Below are 22,519 nucleotides of genomic sequence, written 5' to 3' on the forward strand. Positions count from 1 at the left end.
GCTGCTTCCCGCCCAGCTTCTGCTCCATCAAGAGGAAGAACCTCAAGCGCTACGCCCAGAAGTTCGTCGTGGACGGTGGGGACCGGGGGCGGCGCGGGGGTGTCAGGCTGCCCTGGGCCTGCCCGGGGGGAGGCGGGCGGTGCCGGCCCCGCACACCGGGGGATGGATGTGCCGGAGGCTCGGCGTGGGGAGGGGATGCGGCTCTGGGCAGCGCCATCGCGGCCGCCGCTCCCCGGCCGGGCCCGGGCCCGGCACCGCCTCACGGGCACCGAGCGGGGTCGCGTCAGCACCGGCGCTCCACGGCTGCCCCGTGGCTTTGCGGTAGCGGAGGATTTCACACAGTCCTGGGTGCAGAAAAGCTCCGTCGGCGTGCGTAGGGGTGATTCCAGCTTAGCAGCTGGTCCAGGGGCAGCAGGAGCCGTGTCCCAGCTGGGTTTCCCACTGTGCAAAATGAGCCTTCTCTGGCGGCGAGCAGCTGTGGGAGGGCTGCAGACAAACCTCTGGCATCCGCAGGCGGCTGCCTCTACTACGTGGGACCCAAGAAGGAGGAGAAGCGCGAGGTGATCGTGGACCCCGAGCGGAGGCGCCAGGTCTTCCTGGAAAGCCATTTCACCGAAATCGGGAACCACCTGGGCCAGAAAAAGACCGTGCACCGCATCCAGAGCCGGTACTACTGGCTGGGCATCGTGAAAGATGTTGTGGACTGGGTAAGTGGAGGGCAGTGACCGTGTCCGTGACACCGGTGCTGGCAGCAGTCCCGAGACAGCAGCCACAGGAGTGCTGGTGCAGGGATGATGTCATTGCCTGTGCATGTGCTGAGAAGCCACACACCGAGCTACTCTGCAGGTGAATCTTGGAGTGTCCCCAGGCAGCTGGGTAGGATGGATGTCTTCCCCTGAGTGTCGGGAAGCCTCCTCAGCCTTCTCGTGCAGGGCAGTTTTGATCAGCGTGGCAATGTGGGATTGTTTCAGACAAGTTGCTGAGCCTAGCTTTGGGCAGTTTGGATTCTTTCCAGAACTGCCCAATTCCCTAAACTATGGCAAGAGGAGGATCTTGGTGTCTGCTCAGCTGCTTTGCCTCGCCTGTTTCATTGCTGGCAGTTCCCTGCAGCAGGACTCTGCAGCACTGTGGTTTAAGGAGTGTGCTTGCATTGCATGGTCTGAGCTCCTCCAGCGTCCTAGGGCTGAGGATTTCTCTAACCAGCAGTAGGAGGTCAAAATGCAATAAAAATTCGCCTGGAAACAGAGTGAGAAATAGCTTAGCTGTAGGCCACGTTGAGAAATTTGGTTATTGTGTCAGAGAAAGCTGTCAGGTGAGCCTTGTGAAAGGTGAGATGCGTCAGCCTGTTGTGTTTCGCCCTCTTTTTTTCCTGCACCTCCTTATTTTGTTGGGAGAAAGTGCTGAGCCCTGCTGTGTGTCTCACGGTGCAGTCTGAGTCTGACAGGATCCATCAGCACGTTCCCAAGTCCTTTGATCCCTCTTTTCCCTCTCCAGATCAAGATGTGTGAAACGTGCCAGAACGCGGAGCACAACAAGAACGTGACGCGGAAGGCGCGGCCCGTCAGGGTGGAATCCCCCTGGGAAGTGCTGGGATTAGACATCCACGGTGAGTGAGAGCCTCAAGTGGCTCTCGGGGCTCCTCCCTCCAGCGGGAGCGTGGCGGACCTGCTGCCACACGCACCGAGCGAGAGCTGCCGCTGCCTCTGACGAGGTGCCAAGGAGGCCACGGCAGCCGCCCAGGCTGCAATCTGATCCCCGGGCTTGGCTGGGCTCCCTCTGCACACACGGTGAGAGCTGTGGGCGGGCTCTCTTCCCCAGAACTGAGGCTCCCACGGGTGTATTTTTGCTGACCAAGGTCACCGAAAATGTTCTGGCCAAATGACATTGCAGAAGAGAGTCGTGGTCACTTCTGCAGCGACTGGGTTTTTCACTTTGCCCTTTTGGGGGATATGAGGACATCACATTGATTTTTTTTTGATGGCTGTTTATGCAGGGCCTTTTCCTGAGACAAGCCAGAGCAACACACACGTCCTGCTTGTGACTGACTACTTCACCAAGTGGGTGGAGGCTGTTCCTCTGCAGAAGAAAGATCCTTTCTCCGTGGCTAAAGCCCTGGCTACTGTTTTTTACAGGTGGGCTCCTCTGCCGTTGGTTACATTGCACCTCTGCAGTTGCAAAAATACCTGGTGTCCTCGGGGTGTTTTCCTATGAGAGCAGGAATTCTCCCTTCTACAGGAGAGACCATGCAGTGGCTCTCAGTTGCTCTTTACAAACTCCCTGGGAAGAGCCTGCTATCCTCCTGTTATGGGCAGAGAAGAAAGAGGCAGAAATGTTTCTCTGAGTAGCCCGAGGCCAGGGGAGCTCTGTCCCAGTTCTCTGCAGAAGCTTTAAAGCCATTCCCAGATTTCTCCTAGAAAGTGTTCCTGTCACCATGTGACATTGTCCCTGTGGAAAACAACGTGGGGCCAGTGGAGATTTGAATTCAGAGCAAGAAGCTGCTCTCATTTCTCCTGCTGCCTCATCATTCCAAAGCAAACAGGCGTGGCTGGTTTGGAGCAGAGGGACCAGCAGACCTCTCTGCTCTTGGGGAGGTCACAGCAGCCCCATTAGCCCCAGCTCCACTGGAGGGTCCTGTCCCCTTCCTGTCCCATTTTCACCCATAAAGATGGAACTCCTTGGGCTCTGCCTCAGCTGATGGAGTAACACCAGCTTTGTGTCCTCTTCTTGCCCAGGTTTGGCGCCTCCAAGAACATTTACACCAGTCAGAGCTGGGACTTTTGTGAGGAGGTAGGTCTGCTGTGGGCTGGTTCAGGGGGAAACAAAGTGACCTTCAGCAGGTTTTTTGGGCAACGTGACCTTCAGAAGGTTTTCTGGACAATGTGACCTTCAGTAGGATTTTTGGGACAGTGTGACCTTCAGCAGGCAGCAGGTCCTGAAGGCAGAGTTGTGATGTGCTGTGTAGTGGGGGTGGGATGCTGATGCTGCCATATCCCTGCCCCTGTTGGGAGTGGGAGCTGATTTGCCAGGCGTGGGAGCTGATTTGCCTGTGCTTTCACCTTGGCAGGGATTTAAAGTTGTAGATCAGTGGTGCAAGTCCTCTCTGCTAAGAAGGAAAGACCATGTGCACGAAATTCCAGCCCTACCCTGGGATTAACGCAGCTTCCCGGTGCTGTGGAGAGCTTCAAGCACGGGAGCTGTCATTGCAAAACATTTTCTCAGGCTCTTAATTTTTCTGGGGAGCGTTTTCAGACTGGCACAGGGCAAACAGTGCCTGTCCTGGCACAGGGGGGACAGAGCCTGTCCTGGCACAGGGGGGACAGTGCCTGTCCTGGCACAGGGGGGACAGAGCCTGTCCTGGCACAGGGGGGACAATGCCTGTCCTGGCACAGGGGGGACAGAGCCTGTCCTGGCACAGGGGACAGTGCTTTGGAGGCTGCTCCGGGGCTGACACGCCGTCATCTCCGTGTTCTCCCAGGTCAGCCGGCACCTGTGTGAGCGCTGGAACATCTCACAGCTCCTCACACCCACAGACCCCACAGACCCCCCCAGCCCTGGTGACCACAGTGCTGAGGTGCTCAGGGCCTCCATCTGCAGCGTGGTGAACGAGAAGCCCAGCGAGTGGGACGCGCACCTGGACCCCGTCCTCTTTGAGTTCCGCACCTCGGTCAACTCGGCCACCAAGTACAGCCCCTTCTTCCTCATGTTCAACAGATACGTGTGCCTGTCCTCAGAGGTAACTGCCCGGCCCAGGGGAGCCTTGCAGGAGCTTTGTCACTGCTGTGGTTGCAGAGTAACACCCGAATCTGTGCCTTGCAGGTGGATTTTGTCAAGGACTCTAAAGAGCAGGGGGCTGGCTCTGGTAAGGCCGACAGCCTCCCGCCGTTCACAGCCACGGTGCAGGAGCAGCAGAACGTGGTGAAGGAGATTGTAAGTCTTGTGGTGCCTTGAAATCATTTTGCAGCTAAGTCCAAGCCTGGCCTGAGAGGAGAGGTGGCACCTCAGAGTGTGCCAAGGGCAGCAGGAGCAGAGCTGGACCCTCTGGGCCAGCACCACAGGGGAGCTGCTGGTGGTGCTGCTCAGAGGTGGGTGATGAAATACGAGGGACTGACTTGCCCCATCAGGCTAATGAGAGCTGTGTCCCAGCCTGCCCAGCTCCCTGCCTTGTAATCTGCATCTCAAATCAGCCAAGGGAGTCAGTGCCTCCTTAGGCAGGGACAAGAAGCCTTCAGGGAGATGCTGTGTAACTGCAAAGGTTTAAAGTAGCCCTGCTCCAAAATGTGAGGAGGTTTGGGCTACCATGAGGAGTAGTGGCCCAGTGGGCAGGGAGATGCGCCTGGGGAGCAAAGTCAGCATGCAGCTTCTGACTGTCTCTGACATGCTGGGTGACCTTGGGCAGCTCATTTTGTCTCTCTAGTCCTTGATTCCCTCACTTGAAAAATGACCTCAGTGTCCCCTGTGAAATGCCTGGTGAGCTGTGTGCCAAAAAACCACAGAAAAGGCTCAAGTGCTTTGTTTGCTCAGTCATTTCTTACACTCAGGGTTGTGTGGTTCTCTCTGATCTCACCTGGACTGTGGTTGTTCTTGCCAGGGAATGACAGGAGGAATATGGGCAGGAGGGAGGAGGGCCTGAGAACTGGATATGTAGGATCTGATCCCTTTGGCAGCTCAGGTTCACTAGCTCAGCTCCCCTTCTGTGAAATAGAGCTGCAGATCCTGGCACAGGGCAGTGGGAGCTGTCCTGTCCCTGAGGGAGCCTCTGCTGTTGGGATCACTGGCTCTCTCCTGCATCCAGGCAGGGGTTGGGGCTGTAATTAACAGGAGGTGATAAAGCTTCCCTGGGCTCTGTGGCACTCCAGCCTAGATCCCCTTCTGCCCTCTACTGACTGGCAGCTCTGAGCTCGGCCGTGGAATTGCAGTTTCACACTGCAAGGTCTCCTGCTGGTTTGGGTGGTGAGAACAAGGCTGGGAAGTCCCTGCTGAGTCCCTCCCTTGCCCCAGGTGCATTCAGCTGTGACACTGCCAGCTCTCACTCCCTCTCAGCCTCTCTTACAAGGAAGGACTGTGGGAGCTGGGCCTGCTCAGTCTGGAGAAGACTGAGAGGGGATCTCATCAACCCACAGAAATATCTCTGAGGGGTGTCAGGTGATTGTGCCAGGCTCTTCTCAGTGGTGCCCAGTGACAGGATGAAGAGGAATGGCCATAAACTAAACCACAAGAAGTTCCACCTCAATGTGAGGAAGAGCTTCTCTCCTTTAAAGTGCCAGAGCACTGGAACTGCCCAGGGAGGCCGTGGATTGTCCCTCTGTGGAGACATTCCAAAGCCACCTGGACACATTCCTGTGTCACCTGCTCTGGGTGACCCTGCCTGGACACGGGGTTAGCCTGGACGATCTCCAGAGCTAAGGATTCCAACCCTAAGGATTCTGGGATTCTGGGATTCACAGAGCTTGTGTCAGAGCTGAGCTGGTTGCTGAGTGACCCCTGGAAGCCCAACCCCTCCTTTCTCCTGGCAGGTGATCTCCAACATGACCACGGCCTGCAAGCGCGAGCGCAAGGGCGCCAAAAGGAAAACTCGGGGCCTGCCCTCTCTGGCCTTCAAGGTGGAAGACAACGTGTTTGGGGGCAGCCCTGCCAGCTCCCTGAAGAAGCTGAAGAAGGGCCAGTTTGTTTCGTTCCAGATTGAGACGGTGCTGCCCCCCGAGCAGAGCATGACCGGCGGGAAGAAGCCCAGTTAACCCTGGGTGTGCCAGGGTCCTGCGGCGCCGGGGACAGCACCGACTGTCCCCAGGGTTTGTGGCCTGGCTGCATGGGAGTGCAGGGTGCAGACATGCCTGCTCTGTCCTGGGAGAAAGGAAGGGGACAGTTCAGACAAAGGGGTCTATTCAGTCCCTTCCTGGTCCGGGTTTGCCCTTGGATCATCCCTCGGAGCAAGGGAGGTGGCACCGTCCTCGTTTAGGTGTGGCAGGGAGAGACTCGGTCCTGCCAAAAAGCTCCACCTTGACTGTGGCTTGGAAGTTGCCCTTTGGGAGGGATTGGGTGCAGAGCAAAGCCCAGGAATGATCTGGGTGCAGGTGGAAGAGAAGCAGAAGCCAGACCTGGCTTAGCCACGGGCAATGTTTCCTGCAGCTTAAAAGTGTCCCTGCTGTGAGCCTGAGCCAGGAATAGTCACTCCAGGTCTGACTGTGTTCCTGGTGGATGTGGGAAGGGCTTGAAGTGAGAGATTTTTTTTGTTTTTGTTTTTTAATGGTTTGTTTTAAGCATTTACTAGCAGAAATAAAATCAACAACAGAATGTGGTATTTTTGGTTTTGGTTATCCAGGCAGAGAAAAATGAATTTGTCTTTTGTAATGTCACCATTCTGTTCTCTCCAGAAATGGTGCAAACTCCAGGAATCCTGACATCTGTGCCTGTGCTAGTGAGGGTCACAGAGGTGTTTTTAAGCCCAGCACTCCAAAAACACCTGGAAATTTTGGGATAATGACACTGCCTCTCTGACATGTGTATAGCCCACCTGGATGCATGGGTGCTGTCCAGGAAAGAGCCTAAGCTCTTCCATTCCTTAAGAGTTGGAGTGGGAGGTGAAGGGGAAAATAATTTACAAGCTGGATTTCTTGAAAATGGATTCCTCTGTGTTAGGGGTTAATTAAACCCTTGTCAAGTCTCTCTTGAGGGGTTAATTAAACCCACTGAGCCCCTGTTTAAGGATTAATTTAAAATATTATTTCGAGCTCTTTTCCCGGTTGCTTTTTGAGCCAACTCCTGTGTTGTATTTTCCCTCTCTACTGCAAAAATGACATAAAACCAATAAAATAATTTTAAAAATTTAAAAACATGTATATTTAGGGAGTATAAAAATACCTTCTGAGGCGGGGAAAATTCCGGGGCTGCCTTTGCCGCGGCAGGGCGGGGTTTACCGGGGCAGGGCGGAGCGGGGGGACCGAGGACCCCCAAATTCGGGGTTCGAGGGGGGGTCCCCGGTGCCGCTTCTCGGTCCGGCCCTGGGCGGGGCCGGGCGCGCGCCGCAGGAGAGGGCGGGGCCTGGGGCGGGGCCACAGCAGAGCCACGCCCAGCACCGACCTTGTTCCCGGGACGCGCCGCCGCCGCCGCCGGTCGGAGCGGGCTGATCCCGCCGATCCCCGACCCGCCGCCGGTAAGAGCCGTCCGGGCGGGCCGGGGCTGAGCTGCTCGGAAGGGGGAGCCGTGTGTGGGGGTCCGGCCGGGCTATGGCGGGCTCGGCCCTTCCCGGGTGTCTCCCCCGCCTCGGGACGTTCTCCTGCGCGGGGAAGGCGGGATGCGAGTGCGGACCTTGGGCGGCTCCAGCTCGGCGGCTGGGGTCACTGCTGCGGGTGGCGGGGAGCTGCGGTGGCTGCTTCCTACTCCTCTTCCTCCTCCTCCTCCTCCGTGGGCCGGATCCGCGCAGCTTTGCAGCGGATGGCAGCAGCGAGCACCCTGGGAAGCGTGTGCTGCTCCTCCCTGGCACCGCTGCTCTGCTTTGCGTCCATCCCTCCTTCCCCACCCACCCCGTAAACCCCCGTGCTTTCCCAAATTGCAGCCTCCGCCCTGTTTACTCCGCTTTTTAGTGTTTTATCCCATTTACCCCACCACCGAGCGGCTCTCGCCCAAGGGCACAGCTTGCCCGGTGCCGAGGCTGCCCTTGGTCCCGGTGCTTTGGTTTTGGGGCGCTGCGGTCTCACAGGCCGGAGTGTGGCCGGCACATGGCCCCCTTAGCGCGGTGCCTTCCGCACTGTGCACCGTCACTAGCTGCTGACCCAGCACAAATTTCGGGATCCGCCACCTCCCTCTTGCCAACGCGCGGCTCCTCAGGGCATGGCACCGGAGCAGGTGAGCGGCTCGCTCGGCTTAGGGCAGGTCGAGCTTTCCGCCCTTTGCCGGCTCCGTTCAGAGCCCGCCCCAGCATCGCTGCTGCCGGACAGACCGGGCGGCAGCGAGGGCAGCGTCCCGCCCGCCCCGGAGCCTTCCTCTCCCGCGGGACGCAGCCGTGGAATTCCAATCCCTTTTTAATTTCCTCTCGGGATTTTTGTTGTGTCATTGAACTGCACGCTGACTGCACAGCGGGTTCAGTGGGCTACCCCGAATTAATATCCAGGAGGGCAGGGGACAGTAAGGTGTGGCAAGCTGCGGTACATATGGTTTAGTCTTATTTTGATGAGGGGGATCCGCTATAGAGCTGAGCTGCTCCCTGTCTGCTTTCCTACGGTTTTGGCTGCTTGGTTTCAGCTTTGTCCTGGGAAGGGTGGGCAGGGACTCTGGGATCATGACTGTCCAAGTTTAACACCTCCACGGCTCCGTAGCACAGGACACGTGGCTGCACGGATGTGATGGCAGCACCCAGCAGCAGCCACAGCCAGATTCCCATCGGGATGTGCAGATTTCTGCTTTGGGATTCAGGATGGGTGAAGGCATCCGGGAGGAGAGTTTGTCTTCTTTTGTGCTGCTCATTTAATGAAATACCGTGTGCAGCAGGGGGGAGGGAGGTGCAGATAGTGGTGTCTGCGGTCAGGATGGGTTGGTGGGGAGCTGGCACAGTTGTCCCCCGTGTCCTTCCCTTTCCCTTTACCTCCTCTCTGAGGTAAATAACCCGTCCCCCTCTCTCACCCCGCAGCAGAGGCCGACATGAGCACGTCCTTGCTGTGCTAGGGCTGCCCCTCCCCACGTCAGAGCCCCCAGCCCGGTGGCGAGGATGCGGGCCTGGAAGGCGGTGGCCAGCACGCTGGCGCTCAGCGGGGCCGATGTCGTGGTCACCACGCTGCTCTACACACACGGCCAGGGCGGCCGGAACGTCCTGCAGGACCTGCGGCACTTCAACATCTTCAACTCGCTGCTGGACATCTGGGGGGGCTGCCTGTACCGCAGCTGCGTGCTGCTGGGCGCCGCCATCGGCGTGGCCACCAACACGGCCTACGGCCCCCGGCGCCTCCGGGCCTCGCGCACCTTCATCGCCGTCGTCTGCCTCCTCATGGGCATCTACATGATGGTGAAGCTGCTGCTCTACTCGGAGGTGCGGAAGACCATCAGGGACCCCTGGTTCTGGGGGCTCTTTGCCTGGACCTACGTGGCACTGGCGGCCACCTTCGGGCTGTGGCAGCTGCTGGCCTGTGTCACCTCATCCCGCGAGGCGCTGGGGCCCAGCTCCGAGTCCCGCGCCGAGGTGGAGGAGAGCTGTGACGGGGGCACCCCGAGGGACAAGAGGGAAGAGGCAGCAGGTCCCACCATCCATAAACTGCTGTCCTACACCAAGCCAGATGCCTTCTTCCTGGGCATCGCCTCCTTCTTCCTCCTTGTGGCTGCCTTGGGTGAGTGAAGGGACCAGGCAGGTCGTGGTGTGCTCCCATCCCCACCAGGAGGGATGGAGGAGCCATGGTCATGGGGCATGGAAGCACCCTAGGACTGCTTTTTTGGGGGTGCTGGGTGGCACGTGCTGCATGGGGTGGGTGAAAAATGCTATGAGGCAACACCAAATGCAGGAGGGGATAAAATATTCTGGGAGTGCAACGTCCCCGTTGTGTGATGGCCGAGTATCTCTGGGGTGGGGATGGGGTTGTCCACAATCTGTCATAGTTGGGATTACAGATCCTGTGCCAATCCCATGCAGTGGGGCTGAACCTCCATGTCCTGTGCTTGTCCTGCAGGAGAGACCTTCCTGCCCTACTACACAGGGCTGGCCATCGATGGCATTGTGGTGCAGAAGAGCATGGATCGCTTCTCCACGGCAGTGCTGGTCATGTCGCTGCTCGCCATAGGAAGGTAATGCAGGGGCTGGATCTGGCCCTGGAAAAGAGTTTGGGGTTTTCCCACAGGAATTCGTGGTGATGGTGGGCACAGGCACCCACTGCACCAGTTTGGTGCCAGGCCCCAGGGACGTGCTGTGAATTCTCTGCACAGAGAGGCCGTGGCTGGCAGTCACAAGGCCTTTGTGGGGCCCTTTGTGTCCATCTGCTGGAGATGGGGGAGCAGGAATGGACACAGGGAATGGGTTCCCTGGGGAGTGCTGTTCCAGCAGCGCTGCCTTCCTTCCCAAAACTTGTGACTACCACGGTTAGGACCAACCACCACTGTGCTGGTGGCACCCAGGAGAGGTGTGGGCTGGTGATAAGTGGTGTCAGCACTGCCCAGGCCCTTGGCCAGGCGTGGGGGTGTTGGTGTGGCTGAGAGGGTTTCATGTCCATGGCTCTATAACGTTTCTTATCTGCAATTAGCTCATTTGCCGCAGGTATCCGGGGCGGCGTTTTTACGCTCATCTTTGCCCGGCTGAACATCCGCCTTCGGAACTGCCTCTTCAGGTCCCTGGTGTCTCAGGAGATGAGTTTTTTTGATGAGAATCGCACAGGTTGGTTCCTCTCTCCCCTGGATTCGCTCTAACCTCTCTGTCCCATCCCAGATTTTTTCCCCTTGGCTTGCTCTACTGTCATACAGCAGACTGGGGGCAGCCAGAGGCAGCAGCCACTGCTCGTGGTTAGAAATAGAGGCAGAAAGTTCTTCCTTTTCTGTTGCCTCCCACCGTGGGGATGTCCCATTGCCACCCATCAGCCTGGCATCCAGAAGTCCCACTCCCAAAACTCCCATTTCCTTCCTCCCATCAGTGCCTATTGGTGGGCTGCTCTCCAGCTCTGCTCCTGTCCCTGAAACCTCGGATGTGTGAGGTTTGCTGGGCGTGCTTGTTGCTTTCTCTCCTTCCAGTTCAGTCCTGTCCCAGTCCCAGGCCTTGTGTGCCACTCTGGTGTAACTTGCACACATTTAATTTTGTCTCAGTGGTATTTTTAGTTTTGAGGCTGTTGCTGTATTTAGCAGTCACTGCACAGTGCCTTGGTAGCTGAGGGCAGCAGAGATGTTACTGGAAGTGGGATACAGATAACCCTGGACTTGCACAAAAGCATGGGAATTCAGCTGGACTCAAACACAGGCCAAGGATTCAGGAGCTCAGGGTGATGTTTGCTGGCTGTAACACTCAGCTCCACCAAAAGGCACCGCCAGAGCTTCATCACTCAGTTGCTGTCCCATGTCCTCAGGTCCCTCAGGCCAGCTCCAGGCTGTGGACTGTGTGTGGCCTGTGGGCTGCCCTCCAGCACAGGATGCTGCCACAGATGCCACAGTCCCCTTTGCTGTCCTAAAGCCACCCTTGGTGACCCAGGGATGTAGCTTGTGCCTTCAGGTGCCACCTCCTGCTCCTCGTGCATGCAGCAGTCCAAGCTCCTCTGTTTTGCTCTGCATCCACAGCAGTGGAGAGTTGCCCCCCTTTCCACGCCACCCTTCAGACCTGCAGCTGGTTGGATGGGGAGCTCCATCTGGCCCCTGGCATGGGATGTGGGACACAGTTAGGCAGTGACCTGCAGTGGTGACACATCCCTGCTCTCCCCTTCCCTGACCCCTCGTTGCTGCAGGGGACGTCATCTCCCGCCTGACGTCGGACACGACCATCGTGAGCGACCTGGTCTCCCAGAACATCAACATCTTCCTGCGCAACGTGGTGAAGGCCACGGGCGTCATCTTCTTCATGTTCAGCCTCTCCTGGAAGCTCTCCCTCGTCACCTTCATGGGCTTCCCCATCATCATGCTGGTGTCTGATGTCTATGGGAAGTACTACCAGGTAGGCAGGAGCAGCTGGCATTGCCACAGTGTCTCTCTGTGAAGCCCTCAGGGAGCTTGAGGGTGCTCTTGGAGCCAGTGGGAGCGATGCTGGAGTGTTTTGCTGCCAGCAGTGGGGGCAGGAAGGTGACATTAAACCTGTGTGGGCAGACTGGGCTCTTACCTTGCTTCATGCTCAGGACTGGAAGCATCTCAGGTCTGATAGAAGAGGTGGCTGGGCTGTGGAATGTCCCGTATGCATCTGCCTGTCCTTGTGCCATCTCTCCTCTCTGTTTGGAGTCACCTGGTGGGGCCCCAGAGCCCAGGGCGAGCGGGGAGATGTGCCACAGGCAGCCTGGCACTCGCTGAGCTCCCTCTGCCTCCCCCTGCTCCCTGCAGAAGCTCTCCAAGGATGTGCAGAGCGCTCTGGCCAAGGCCAACAACACGGCTGAGGAGACCATCTCGGCCATGAAGACTGTCCGCAGCTTTGCCAACGAGGAGACGGAGGCCAACGTGTACTGGCAGAAGCTGCAGCAGGTGTACAAGCTCAACAAGCGGGAGGCCATGGCTTACACCTACTATGTCTGGTCCAGTGGGGTAGGTGGATGGCCCTGGGGCTTCCCTGCATGGGACTGGGATGGGCAGGGGGGTCTCTCCATATCCCAAAGCACACATGGTTCTCCTCTGCTCCCAGGGAACTCTGTGGGGTGAGCCCAGCCCTGCTTTCTGCTGCCGGTGATCCCCGGGCTCTCGATCATTTGTGATTTTTATCCATCAAAATGGATGGATAAAAATACACTCCAAGGCAGCGTTGTGTCATTCCATGGAACTGCCTGTTTTCCCTGCCTCCAGTTCACATGGGGCAATAATTGATAGGAGCTGCAGGTCGTGGAGCAGCCCTGGCTGCGTGGTGCTGCAGTGCCTGCCTGTGCCAGCTCCGCTCCGGGGCTCCGGCTGGGAACAGCCGTGGCGTTGGTTGAGCTTCTGCTCAGGAATGGAGATCTTCTGTGTGTGGGTGGGAGGCTGCTGGGCTTTGGCTTTGGGCTTTTTTCTTTTTTTTCCCCCCCTGCAAAATGCTTTTTCATCATTTAACACCAGATGGTTTGGGATTTCTCCAGGGCAAAACCCTCACGCGAGGCTGCCCTCGTCTCTGCACGTTCAGGGATCATCTCTGCACGTTCAGGGATCGAGGCAGTCGCTGGTGAAGGGTCTGTGAGTTACGGTGCCTTCATGCAGCTGTGAGAGACTTCATGGCTTCCCAAGTCTGGAAACAAAATGGGAGCATTATTAGCATGGTTTCTGGGCTCCCAGGTGAAGCTGGAGCATGAGCTGGGTTGACGCTGGTCCTGACAAATCTAAGAAGGCAAAAGCCCTAAAAAACTGCTCCTGCAGGGCTCATGTAGAAAGAAGACAATGGATGTAGCTCAGCCCTGGTAGAGTCTTTCTTGGAGGGAATGCAGGAGCTTAAGGTCAGATCATGGCAGAGCTGTAGAGGAGGCATTTTTTCCTCCTGTATTTTTGTCTGTGTGAATTTACAACCTCCTCTGGTCCCACAGGGCACCAGGGCATTGCTGCTTTTTGGAGCACCTGGGCAGCATGGAACAAAACCAGCTGAATAAAAGGGGCTGGTATTTTTGTCACATCAGAGCTGATCTGTCTCCTTTCTAGAGTAGGTGGTACCCCCCACAGACTTCAGGTGACAGCTGGGGTTATGCTTCAGGGACTTGTACAGGCAAGGAGGATATTCTGCATTAACTCCTGGCTTGATTTTGTGTTCTAAATTAAAATGTGTCACACTCGTATAAAGGAAAGTTTATTTTAGTGGTGAGGTGACTGCATGCCTTGGATAATTTGAACATAGATTATTATGCTTGAGGACCTCAGTCCAAGAGAGAAGTTCATGAGATGCTCTGTTATTTCAGATAAATTCTGCCTCCTTGGCTGCTGTCCCTCGGGACTTGTTTTGTTGAAAGATATCTGCCCAACTCCTTAAATCAGCCCATGTACTTGAGTTGTTTTTCTCATTTCCATGCTTGCTCCTAGGGCTGTCAGCTGCACTGTCAGGGATCCTCAGCTCAGGGCCCAAAGGATAAATGTCAGCACATGAAGTTTGGGCTGTTGTGTGAGTAATGACAAATGCACCAAATATCCATTTGTCCTTGCTGATTCTGGGCTGTTTTCTTGCTTTCAGCTGACCCTGCTGGTGGTCCAGGTCAGCATCCTTTACTATGGAGGGCACCTCGTGATCTCTGGGCAAATGACGAGTGGAAACCTGATATCCTTCATCATTTATGAGTTTGTCCTGGGGGACTGCATGGAGGTGAGTTAGTTTGAGCAGGGAACCCCAGAATGGGTTGGGTTGGAAGGGACCTTAAAGCCCATCTCTTTCCAGCTCCCTGCCATGGTCAGGGACACCTTCCACACCTTCCCAGGTTTCTCCACGCCTCATCCAACCCGGCCTTGGACACTTCCATGGGTGGGGCAGCCACAGCTTCTCTGGGCAACTTGTGCCAGGGCCTCCCCAAGCTCTGGGCTGCCCCTTCTATCTCCCAGAAGGTCCCAGGGCAGTTGCAGGGATGGATCCAGTGCTGGATGGATCCAGGGATGGATCCACTTTCCCATGACTCATTTCTTTGGTGCTTTGGCACTGCCAGAGGGGGGATTCTCCCCTCTGCTCCCCATTCCTCCCCTGCTGTGGTCTCACAACCTTCGTGGTCTCACAACCTTCGTGTTCCTGAAGCAGCTTGTCCCCCAAAAAGGCAGCTGGGAGCAGAGGGGTCAGGCTGGCCCTGCTGAAGGGCAGAGCCCTGGCTGCCTGCCAAGCACATTTCCTGGCGTGAAGAATGAAGGGATTACAAAGCTGCCTGTTAAATTTCAGGCTTCATTAAAAACTTAATTATATTACTTTTTTTTTCCCTTTCCCTGGAATAGGCTGCAAGCTGCTGCATTGGCAGCGCATTAGCAAGATGGGATTGTGGGTGGGATGGTAGAGCCCACCCAGGGCTGCCTTCCCCTTGCAGAGGCATAAACTTGGCTAATCCAGGCAGGAATGATCCAGTCGAGGTTTCCTCACAGCCAAGTGTGGTTTTGGTGGTGCTTCAGCCTCTGTGCAGGGGCAGAGCAGAGCTGGAGGCAGCTTGCCTGGCTCTCACCATCTGCTCAGATCACCGCAGCCTCTGGTGGGGTTTCCAGGCTGTGGTTTTGGTGTGGATTTAGTTTGGTTTGGGGGGGGTTTCCCCCTCCTGGTGGGAGGGGCAGTAACAGTACAAACTGTTCTGCAGCTCTGGGTTTAATATTGAAAAACATCCTTCCCCTGGGCTGTCCATGTATCCCTTCCATACCCAACAGAGGAGGGAGAGTTTTCCTTCCCTGTGTCTGATGCCTGCAGCCAACGTCAGGCAAAGGGAGACTTGGGAATGCTTCAGCCATTCCCTTTGGAGTGGCACTGCTGATTCCCCATCCCCTGGGAGGGTCTCACTGCTGCCTCTTCCCTTGCAGTCCATCGGCTCCGTGTACAGCGGCCTCATGCAGGGCGTTGGAGCTGCTGAGAAGGTTTTTGAGTTCATTGACCGCCAGCCCACCATGGTGCACGACGGCTCCCTGGCCCCGGATCGCGTGGAGGGCAAGGTGGAGTTCAGGAATGTCACCTTTTCCTACCGCACTCGCTCTGCCACCCAGGTCCTGCAGGTGAGCCCCGTGGGCACTGAGCGCTCCCAGCACCACGTGCTGCTGCTCCATCCTGGCCAGGAGCAAAGCCCAGCCCGCAGGGAGTGTCAGCTGCCTGTCAGAGATGGGTAAGGGCAGGCTCAGCGCTTGCTGGAAAACAGATTAAAAGGAGCAGCGGGTGTTTAGGGCCGGCCTTCCTTACAAGGAATGAGATTTATTAATAAAACCCTTGTTCCCTGCTCAGGCATTAAACATGTCAGCATGGTACGGGGCCTTGTGCCAAGCTGCCTCTGACTGTTTCCATGGGAGAGGGGCTGGGATCATGAGACAGGGGGAAGCAGCAAAGAGGTCAGTTTGCTTTTTAGAGGGCCTGCTACATCAGCAGGCAAATCTGAAGCAATTTGGAGGCTTTTTGCTTCCTCAGAGCCAGGAGAAATGGCTGATGTGGCACATCACCAAGGCAGAGGGGCACTCTGGCCAGATTCTGGCTCCTTCTCTTGTGTAGTGCCCCAGGATGTTGAGAAAAGCCTGGACCTGAGCATGCTCTCCCATCCATGTTGCAGGACGTATCCTTCACCCTGCACCCTGGCAAAGTGACAGCGCTGGTGGGCCCTTCAGGGAGTGGGAAGAGCTCCTGTGTCAACATCCTGGAGAACTTCTACCCCCTGCAGGACGGGCAGGTGCTGCTGGATGGGCGTCCCATTAACATGTACGATCACAAGTACCTGCACTCCGTGGTACGAGCGACTGATACCTGTATTCTGCTTGGGATACCTGTGCTCTGCTTGGCCCACTTGCCACCTGCAGGGCTCTGAGGGGATGCATGGCACTGCTGCACGTTGCTTTGGGTTTGATCTGGCAGCTCCAGAAATGTCCAGAAAGCTGGAGGCTGGAAGTGGTCCAAGAAATGAATTTGGATAATTTGTGGGGGTGGAAAGGAAGGGGATGGAGGGCGGTTTCAAGGGGAAGGGGAAGCCTTCCAAAAACAGAACAAAAAACATCTTTTGTTTGGTATTTTTTGGCCAACACAGTAGAGATATGTTTTTGGCTGTTGGATTAATTATCATCTAAATTGGGTTTGGAAAAAGAGTTTTGTATTCCTCCAGCAATTTCTGCCTTAAGATCTTAGAGTAATTCTCAGCTAATGGGGAGTTAAACCTCTCAGGATCCTGGCAGCAGCTGGAGCACCAGAAGGGCTCATGCTTTGCCTAGGAGAGGGGTCTGGGCCCCTCAGCTCTCATCTGTGTGTCAGCACAGATCAGCCTTCATCTCTGCAAGTAACTGCCTCCTTTGTTTGCCCCCAGAGCAAATGGCCTCAGCAGTCAGCAGGAAAACCTGAAAACAATTGATCAGAGACAGGCTGGAAAGCCAAAGTCACTGTGACTAATTTACATTCCCTGCCCGTACAGAGCGAAAATCAAAGGCCAAGCAAATCTTTCAGTTTAGAAAGCCTGGTGTGGTGTTAGGGGCATGGGGAGAAATCAATTAAAATATGACCGTGTCTCCCTGGCTCTCTCCTGCACAATTCTGAGTTATAGTTTGAAAGGTTTGATTTATTCCAATATCAAGGGTTTGATAAAGCAGCTGAACGTGGCAGTGAACAGCCATGGCTGGAAGGCAGGACAGGGAGACTGTTGCTAAGCAATTAAGGAATTGCAGCAGTTACCTCCCTAACTTGCTTATTTGGGATTAAAAGATGCAAGAGGGCTCATTCACACGGCCCAAGTGTGACTACTGGCCTTGAAAGGAAAATCAGCAAGGGCCTGGGAGAGGGTCTCTCCAGAAACTGGTTTTTCATTCTGGGAAAAGCAAACAGTGATGGGAATAACAGATCTGGAGCAAAACCACAGCAGGCTTTAGGAGGGGGAAGCCCATCTCAGATGCCAACGTGCCAGCATTGCATCAGGTTTCTTTCCTGCAAAGTGGCTTTCCAGCAGAAGGTGCAAACTGGGCATGCTGACATTGGCATCCTCACTGGAAGCTCACCTTGAGCACTTCTCTATGTTGGTTAATGACATTTCTATATCTTGATCTCAGTCCTTACTCAGCAGGAACAAATATCAATGGTCAGAGATATCATGCAGTGCATCTTCTGCTCCTGACCCCCACTCTCCCTTTGCTTCCTGCAGATCTCCCTGGTGAGCCAGGAGCCCGTGCTGTTTGCCCGCTCTATTGCAGACAATATTTCCTATGGCTTGGCCTCAGCCTCCTTCGAGTCTGTGGTCCAGGCTGCCCAGAAGGCCAACGCCCACAACTTCATCACTGAGCTGCAGGACGGCTACCACACAGGTACCACCCGCTGCTGGGGCTGCCGGCTGCACGCCCTGCCAGCTCTGGGTTTCCATTTTGACCCCTTCCTCTCTCCCTTGACCCAACAGAGGCAGGGGAAAAAGGAGCTCAGCTGTCAGGGGGGCAGAAGCAGAGAGTGGCGATTGCCAGGGCCTTGATCCGAGCCCCTCCCATCCTCATCCTGGACGAAGCCACGAGCGCGCTGGATGCGGAGAGCGAGCACGCGGTGAGTGGGTGCCCTGGCTGCCTGGGACAAAGAGGGCTTGGAGGACAGACTGTAGGCTCACTTTCCAGCCAGTGGACAAACTTATTCTTGATAGAGTGCTATCAATTTGCTTGAGTAAAGCAAATTCCGTAGCAGGAATTTGATTCCGATGCTCTTGTAGCCACCAGGAAAGGAATATTTCCATGCTCACAGCAGCCAATGCCTGACAAACCTGATGAGGGAGGGATCTTTGCTGATTTTTTTCAATGTGGAAGGTGTTAATTGGCATACAGAGAGTCTGTGCAGCCTTTTAGGACAGGATACAGAGGAAGACCTATAAAATGGTGCTGCAGCAAGGAGAGTAGGAGTGCCTGAGCTCAGATCCCAGCCAAGGCACCAAGGAAGTCACACTTGCAGGAAAAGCCTTGAGCATCCTGTGAACTGGTTTATCTGTCTGGAAGTTTGGCCTCCCTGATGCAATGACATGAGGGAAAGGCTGTTCAAGTTTGGGATTTGAGGATGTGCCTCCAATCCCAGAGGACAAATCCTGCTGGGGCAGCACAAGTACCTGACCTTGGAGCAGCTTGCTGCCTCACAGGTCCTCAGTCACGGGTGTGGTACCTGATGCCAGCCCAGAGCTGGTTTTGGCTACCCAGGGGTGTCAATGTGACATGTGCCTGATGGCCACCTGCCTGCCTTTAGACGTCAGTGCTATTGTCTCTTGACTGGAAAAAAACCTTCTCTTGCCTTGCCTTGATACACTGAGGAAAAAATTCTGCTTTTCTGAGCAGCTGCATTCACCAGGTATTGGCTTCCTGCAGTCTCTGCCGGCACCACGTGGCCTCCAAATTTGGGGCCCGGCTGTAACAAGTCCCCATCTTGCAGGATCAGACCTGTGCTCGTAGCTCGCCTGGCTGGACTGAGATGATCTTTGGGCTGCAGCCGGGAGCTGGGCTGGACATGCTGGTGCTGGTAGTGCTGCAGGGAGCAGAGCAGAACTCATCCCCTGTCCAGAGCTTTCTGGACAGAGACCACAAAGCTGCTGCTGTCCCAGGGGCCGGGCACTAACGCCTTTTCTTCCCTGCAGATTCAGCAGGCGATTTACGGCGACTTGCAGAACCACACGGTGCTTGTCATAGCTCACAGGCTGAGCACTGTGGAGAGGGCACACAACATCATTGTGCTGGACAAGGGCCGCGTGGTGCAGCAGGGCTCGCACAAGGAGCTGATGGAAGAAGGAGGCCTTTATTCCAAGCTGGTGCAGAGACAGATCCTGGGGCTGGAGGGGGGCGGCACGGACAGTGGCCAGCCTGCAGCCCGGGGGGACGTGGCCAAGGTGCCCGGGGGGCTGGAGGAGGAGTTCAGGATAGACCATTCCCATTCCCTGCCGGCCGCGACCATGGCACAGGACGATTTCACCAACGCTGCCGTGCCCAAGTGAGGGCGGCCGGCGCTCGGACGCTCCCTGGGACATGGAGGTGGCAGAAAGAACAGCTGGGACATGGAGGTGGCAGAACGGCGCCGCTGGCTCGCCCCACGTCACACACCCTGCACACCCAAACACACACCATAGAGCTTCCTGCAGGACGCCTGCTGGCCAGCAAAACAGGGATTCACTCGAGGGAGCTGGGTCCTTAGCAATTCTCAGCATTTCTACTGGGTTTCTTTTCTTACTTCCAGTAACTCCTCTTGACTGGGACTTTTCTCCCATCGATCTGCATGTGTAACTGCTATTAACTGTAATGGATGTTAAATGCATGCGTGGGGGGGGAAGGTTGAAAACCCCTCCGGGAATTTCAGGGGGTGGCTTTTGTGGCTGGATAGAAAAGCTGACTGTAAAGCAAGGTCCTGCTCCCTCTGCCAATCTATGGGGTTAATCCAAAGTTGGCTGAAGCCTGTAGGGAGTTCCCTTTGGCTTTGGTGAAAACTGGATCACTCCCATGGAGCTGAAGGCCGGGAGAGTTTTGCACTGAGTGCCTGCAGGCTCAGGCTCTCAACCATTGCTGCTGAGCTTGAATTACGTAGTATCCATCCTTGCTGGGACAAGCCAGGGGACCGGGAGGCAGATGTTACTTTCTGATTTGCTCTTGGTGCTTGGTGGGTGTTTGTTTTTAAGGATGAAACGTTTTACCATAACTGGGTTAGGTTTTGGGGCTTGGGGTTTTTTTTTGTTCAATTTGTTTGTAGTTTTTTTAATGTTATTTGTGTGCACTGTGCAATGTCTGTCTGGCTCCAGCATCCACTGAAAATTGGTCTGTTACTTCAGAATTTTTTTTAACTCACAACCCCGGTGCTGGTGTGAAAAAAAAAAAACCACTACTAAAGACAGGCAAAAAAACACTAAAAGACAGCACTTTATAAATCCCACCAAAGCTTTGTTCAGCTTCAGGCCATGCTAGCGACTTCACTGCATGGGAAATCCGTTCTGTCACGTTCCTTGAAGTCCAGCTTCAGCTGCCTGAACTTTATAATGTGTTTCTTTGAATATAATTTATTTTAGTAAGAGGGATAGAAAGAAATGTGTTGCTCCTAGTCCTTTGGGGTAATGGCTCTGGCTTAGTAGTGTTATCCTGCTATAGATTGGTGAAAAATCCTGTGCAGCCAGGCAAGTGCTGTTTTAAAAATAGCATTTCTAGGGGAACACTGACTTCAGACTCTGCATAGTTAGGAAATTCTCTCAAGCACTTTAGCTCTCATGTTTTCTGATACTTGAATGCTGCTGCATTTTCCTTTCCAGCAGGTTTGCGTTTTTGTTATTGGCAATGTTTTGTTTTCATTTAGTGATGTTTTACAAACTCTAAATTTAGTGTCCTTGAGGAGGGATGCTCAAAAAAAAAAAATAAAATACTACCTCTGCCACTCAACATCGAGCTGCTCTGGCTGGGGGTGGTTTTTGCTTTCTGGGTTTTCAAGGTAACGTTCATCTGACACCACAGCTGAATGCAGCTGCTCCTGCACCTGTTCTGGGGAATGACAAGAGGAGCCCACAGAGAAGGAGGTATGTAAAACACTCCAGCATCTGATAATGGCTGTGAGCCCAGCAGTCGGGATAACTCATTTCCACCCCGATCCCGTTGGGTGTCAGTCTCCCAGGGAAGGACAGGCAGTCCAACCTGTTCTCAAAGCATGGTGCTTCCTGGCTGGAATCTTTTCAGCTGCTGGCTTTTGTGATATGATAACAATCTGTGCCCCAGAAGAAGAACAAGATCTCTTTTTGTTTTCCCTCCCTCCGCTTAGGGAACTTGTGTGGTGCTCTGAGCTCCTCAGTCACCCTTCAGTAAATGGCCAGGAGTTCCTGCTTGAGGAAAATTTGCTCTGTGGGTATGAGGAGGTTGGGAGTTCCACCCAATGCTGACAGGCAAGTGATTAATTCTGCATTTTCATCAGTACCTGGGAGCAGAATGGGGCCCCTGGTTCATAGAAGTGAAATTTATTTCTGCTTAATTAAAAACTGGGGGAAAACCCAAATTGAGCTGCCTGGGAACTAGGGAAGCCAACTCCCCCTGCAAAGTACTGGTAGCAAAATGATGATTTGTACATGAGATGCCAGGAAAGAGAATTTGATTGTGTCCTGTGCATCCCTCCCAGGCATGACTGCAAAAAGGGAACTGGAGGATGCAATTAGATTGGTTTTATTGCAAAAAAACTGCACTGAATTTCAGGAAGGGAACCCTGTTTCCCAAGGCTGCTGTGATGATAATCCCAGCATTGTATTCCCAGGTTAGGTCCAAACAGCTTCAACTGAAATGGCACTCCAGAAACAGCAGATTGTCTCTGCTGGTGGCACCAGTCCAAGCTGATAACAGGGCCTGACTTTGTTCATTGCCACAGGTGCTGAATTCTCTCTTCTGCATCCAGATAACTCAAGGCTACTTTTCCCCTGAGCCTCTCATCTTGTGGCTTGAACGGGCCCTTTTATTGTGCTGTTGGCATGTGACAAGTGGCACTGCTTTTGTGCTAAAGCTGGGAGGCTTTTCTATACCCTGGAAAATGGGTGGGAGCTCCACACAGCACCAGGGATCCAGCAGAATTAATCTGATGCAGATCTTTTTGCCTGCACCAGCCCTGGGACTGTATAGAAAATCCTGCCTTTCTAAATCATTCCAACTGCAGCTTCTTTTTGAAGTGAGAATCAGGGTCAGCTGTGCCCATTAGCCAGCCTGAGCCTGGCAGTAAAGCTGTGCTTCACCCAGAGCAGCAGTGGGAACTGCTCCAGTGCTGGAACAGGAGCTGCTTCCTGCCCAGTCCCTCGGGCCTGCCTGCCTGGGGCCAGTCTGTGTTTCAGGCTGTTCTCCTGGAAACAAGGCCACTGTTCCCTCTGAAGCCCTGGACTGTAGGATTTTGTGGCTGTGGCTTTGCCCAGAGTCGGGAACGTGAACAAAATCAGTTTGAGAGCTTCTCAGTTAGTGATGGAGATAAAAAGTTCCTTTTCTTCGAAGGGAAAAGTCCTTACAGGTAACTCAGAAGGGTTAATCTGAAACCTTAACCTGGGGGCACTGAAGACTGTCCTGGCAGAACTGTAAGCAATTAAGCATTTGAAAGCACAACTGATTGCAAATTGACTGTATATCCAATGGCAGGTTGTTTGCCTCACTATTAATAAGCTCTAACCATACCCTGTAATAGGTATAACCACAGCTTTATTTGATTCAAACAACAGTGAACCCCATCCAAGGTGAAATCTGAGAGTGGATCCTACAGCCCCAGAGCTTCCCCAGGGACAGGGATTTACCCTGTGCCTTTGCACAGCCAGGGTCTGTGGCTGGCTGACCCAGT

General features: G+C 54.8%; 1 protein-coding gene across 3 annotated transcripts; it reads left to right on the forward strand.

The window, feature by feature from the left end:
* The first annotated feature begins 7,017 nt into the window (after positions 1-7,017).
* ABCB9 (ATP binding cassette subfamily B member 9) lies at positions 7,018-20,607 on the forward strand. 3 transcript variants are annotated; one of them, XM_077187676.1, is made up of 12 exons: positions 7,018-7,150; positions 8,624-9,314; positions 9,651-9,765; positions 10,218-10,348; positions 11,400-11,605; positions 11,983-12,180; positions 13,775-13,903; positions 15,082-15,270; positions 15,813-15,986; positions 17,379-17,538; positions 17,628-17,764; positions 18,831-20,607. In XM_077187676.1, exons 2-12 carry the CDS (start codon positions 8,702-8,704, stop codon positions 19,182-19,184), a joined length of 2,406 nt encoding a protein of 801 aa, XP_077043791.1. In that variant the 5' UTR covers positions 7,018-7,150; positions 8,624-8,701; the 3' UTR covers positions 19,185-20,607. The 3 variants fall into 3 exon arrangements, with proteins under 3 accessions (XP_077043791.1, XP_054501585.2, XP_077043792.1); XM_054645610.2 differs by having other exon boundaries at positions 7,048-7,150; positions 8,627-9,314; XM_077187677.1 differs by lacking the exon at positions 7,018-7,150 and adding an exon at positions 7,589-7,842.
* Positions 20,608-22,519: the final 1,912 nt, after the last annotated feature.

The sequence above is a fragment of the Agelaius phoeniceus genome, chromosome 18 (genome assembly GCF_051311805.1).
Source record: "Agelaius phoeniceus isolate bAgePho1 chromosome 18, bAgePho1.hap1, whole genome shotgun sequence".
Taxonomy (NCBI): domain Eukaryota; kingdom Metazoa; phylum Chordata; class Aves; order Passeriformes; family Icteridae; genus Agelaius; species Agelaius phoeniceus.

Bases quoted from the DNA above. Each gene is read 5' to 3' on its own strand.
- ABCB9 (XM_077187676.1), top strand. From the start codon at position 8,702: ATGCGGGCCTGGAAGGCGGTGGCCAGCACGCTGGCGCTCAGCGGGGCC. The intron at 15,271-15,812 runs GTGAGCCCCGTG...TCCATGTTGCAG, and splicing joins CTGCCACCCAGGTCCTGCAG to GACGTATCCTTCACCCTGCA. The intron at 15,987-17,378 runs GTACGAGCGACT...TGCTTCCTGCAG, and splicing joins ACAAGTACCTGCACTCCGTG to ATCTCCCTGGTGAGCCAGGA.